This window comes from Malurus melanocephalus, unplaced genomic scaffold, assembly GCF_030028575.1.
Source record: "Malurus melanocephalus ecotype Western Australia unplaced genomic scaffold, MMel_1.1 scaffold_1696, whole genome shotgun sequence".
Classification (NCBI taxonomy): domain Eukaryota; kingdom Metazoa; phylum Chordata; class Aves; order Passeriformes; family Maluridae; genus Malurus; species Malurus melanocephalus.
This window is the reverse complement of record NW_026624928.1, coordinates 12,644-16,131: the sequence shown is the minus strand read 5'-3', so window position 1 is coordinate 16,131 and position 3,488 is coordinate 12,644. Positions and strand designations below refer to the sequence as shown.

The 3,488-nt window shown below is 51.7% G+C and overlaps 1 protein-coding gene across 1 annotated transcript; it reads left to right on the top strand.

The window, feature by feature from the left end:
- The first annotated feature begins 432 nt into the window (after positions 1-432).
- Positions 433-1,425, top strand: LOC130587261 (feather keratin Cos1-2-like). The gene is made up of 2 exons (XM_057388232.1): positions 433-493; positions 799-1,425. Exon 2 carries the CDS (start codon positions 820-822, stop codon positions 1,129-1,131), a length of 312 nt encoding a protein of 103 aa, XP_057244215.1. The 5' UTR covers positions 433-493; positions 799-819; the 3' UTR covers positions 1,132-1,425.
- The last annotated feature ends 2,063 nt before the right edge of the window (positions 1,426-3,488 follow it).

Here is a 3,488-nt window from a genome sequence, read left to right as displayed (position 1 = left end):
CGAGAGATGGGAAACCAAAAGAAAATGATGTGTCATGTCCCCTCCCATGCCAGTCTGTGGGCATGAGGGTAAGAAGCATGAGAGTGATGCCCATTTGCTGACAAGTTGCACAGAAACAAACCCACAGGAATTACACAGGTGGACATCACTTGCCCACACAGGATGCTGCCAGCCAATGATCTGAGTATTCTAAATGCACTGAGCATTGTTTCTGCCCCGGAAATCCTTCAATTTCTGATCCCAGCAATTACAGAAGGAGTCTTTCATACAGGAAAGCATGCAGAATTAACCAGGAAATGAAAAGGCAGCAGTGCAGAGAACCAGGACACAGTCTCTACAATTACCTGGGATAGTTTGCATTTCACATTACTTGGTCCAAAAATTATTACTTCCACCAAGGAGCCTCTGGGCCTGAGCCAGTGCTGCTATAAAAGGCAGCCCAAGTCTCTGCTCTCTCATCCATTTCTCTTGCCTCCTTCTCCTCAGCAATCAGGTGAGTGGGAAGCCTCTTCTCCTCATCCTCCTTCTGCCTCTGCTTCAAGATCAGCACTTTCCTGACTCTAAGTCTCAGCTGAAAGAGGCATTAGGAGCCCACGGCTGGGAGCTACGTGTGCTGGGAGAGGGCAGAGGAGAGAAGGTCTTGTGCAGAGAGAAGCTGGGACTTGGTTCAGGTGGCTCCTGGGCTCTGAACTGGGCACTGCAGTGCGGGCCAGGAGGTGCCTTGGCTGCAGGGTGGTTGGGGGCAGTGCTGCTTCTCATGTGTCCTCACTTTGTGCTTGTCCCTGTCCTCTGTGCCAGGTGCACCTGTGACCYCGAGCCATGTCCTGCTGCCCACCCTCCTGCAACCCTTGCTGCCAGCCCTGCGGCCCCTGCCCGCTGGCCAACAGCTGCAATGAGTGCTGTGTCCGCCAGTGCCAGAGCTCCCACGTGGCCATCCAGCCCTCCCCGGTGCTGGTGACCCTGMCTGGCCCCATCCTCAGCTCCTTCCCTCAGAACACCGTGGTGGGATCTTCTACCTCTGCTGCCGTCGGCAACATCCTCAGCTGTGGTGGAGTGCCCATCAACTCCGGTGGCTTTGACCTCTCCTGCATCACCAACTGCTATGGCGGCAGCAGGTGCCGTCCCTGCTAAATCTGCCGGCAACAACCTTGGGCAAGAACCTCCAAGACCTCAGAACCTGGTTCTGGTCAGGAGATAGAGCTTTGGAGTATTTTTTTTACAACTTCATGGCATTATTCCCTTCTACTTTTTCTCCCTTTCCTTTGCTCTCCATATGTCCCAAGGCCAGCCTGGTGGAGATGTGTTGTCCTACCTCCCTCCCTCTGCCATCAGGCAGATGGGCAACCTGCAGAAGTTCTACTGCATCTTAGTGGCTCTTCCTGGTGCTCTCTGTAAGCCACCTCCTTCAGATCTAAAAACTCATTAAATTAAATGCACAACCAAGCCTTGTCCTCTCAGTCCTCCTTCTTTCCTTGGAAATTCTTCCAGTCTGCTCAGGAAAAAAAAAATGGAGAAGCAGACAGTGGAAGTCTCTGTGGTGAATTTTACTTTGTAAACTTCCCCCTGGAGCTGAGGAAAACCTGCCTGGATACTGCACAGTCAATGGCCATCGGGAGCACCGAGGCTCCAAAGGGTAGCAGGAATGGGCTGGTGTGTGACTTATAATGTCCACATCACCAGCTGAAAGGCAAAGAGTAGATTTATTTCATTATTGAACTGACTGAAAGGTCCCAAGGCACAGCCAGGCTGCAGAGACACAAAAATGGGGACAGAGACACCATTAGGGTCAGTCTGATCCTGGAGGGTCTCTGCCTGTCCCGGTATCTCAAGGGACCTCATGCATGCACAGTTTACCACAATGCTGTGCTTTTATGGCTTCTGAGCTTTGTGATCTCTCTGTGCCTCAGCAGGAGGCTCAAGACTGTGAGAGATGCCTCTTAAGGTTCTGATGGCTTTTATATCACTCAAAAGAGTCAGAGGATAATCAGCTGTAAATATGTTAAGTTTCCCACATGGATATTCTCAGCCTCCCTAGCTACAAAGTCACTTTGGGCAAATCTACCACCCTCCTCTCCAGTTCTTTTCCTCCCAACATCTGGGACAGAGCAATGCCTGGGAACAGCCCACAACCTCACCTCCACCTTCTCCTCCCCTCCATTGCCCGGTGTAGGGTCCACAGCGTGCACACAGCAGCACAGGCAGATGAGATACACACCTCATACAATCCCTCTTACTTACTGCAGGGAGAAATCACTGCCCACTGCAGAAGCCCAGCCCTGTACTGCCCCTTCCTTACTGTGGGTGAGCCTTTGATCGTAAGAGCAGACATGGAACTAGGAAAACCCAGTTTGACACTCAATTTGACTGGAGAGGACCCTCACCATCTACTGGGGTGCCTCAGGGGAAAACCCAGGACCCTGACCCCCTCCACTCTTCCCGGAGGTGTTGTCCCCCCGGCTGTGTGCAGCAGCTCCTACAGAGAAGCCTGGCTGCCTCGGCCCAGCCCCACTGTTTTCTGCCTCTGGCTTTTTCGCTACACTTTAACCCAATATCCCGGGTCCGCCCGATCCCCCACAGCCCTGCTAAAGCTGCAGAGTTTTCTGATACCTTTTGTTTGCCATCCTGGGATGTGCCTACCTTTGCCGTTCCAGCCGCCGCTCCGAGGTTCCCGCTCCAGCCCACTCCGCCCTCCAGCGCGCCCGCCATCACCGCGTGAGGGAGAGAGGCGGCCGAGCCCGCGCCACAGCGCCCCCTGCCGGCGGGGAGGAATCACCGCCCCCAGCGCCCCCCGCCGGCTGCGAGCGGAACTGCACCGAGGGGAGGGCGCGGCACAGCCCGGGGGAGGCTGGCGCTGGGTTTGTGCTTCTGTTTGCTGTTTGTTTGCCTTGTTACACACTCTAGTCAAGAACTGTTATTCCTTTTCCCATATCTTTGCCTGAAAAACCCTTCATTTCAAAACTGTAATAATTCAGAGGGAAGGGGGCCTATGTTTTTCATTCCAAGGGAGGTTCCTTGGCAGACACCTGTCTTTCAAACCAAGGCAATTCTCCAACCGATTTCCTGGGTCAGAAAGCTGACATTACTTTATTAGCAGCTCTGGATACATGCAGATAACTCCTCAAAGMATGCCCAGCAATCCAACAGTCTTAAAACCAGTACATATTCATCACTTTTTTGGAATACCTGCATACATGCTAATGGACTTGTTTGGATATGGTTCCAGATCTTCTGATGAATCTTCTCCGTGAGAATATCTCAAGTATGTGGTCATAATGTACTTCTCTTATCATTCTCCACTCTGACACACAATCCTTGCTCTCAAAACTAAGATATTGGCTGGTACAAGTAAACTCCCTGATACAAGTAAATAAGGAACCATTAGCTGGCACAAGAATTATTATTCACAGATATTGGGGAATTAACACGAGGCCACATTAATCTCTGRTATTTGTACTAAGCACTGTCTGCTACAAAATTAAGCATTAAYC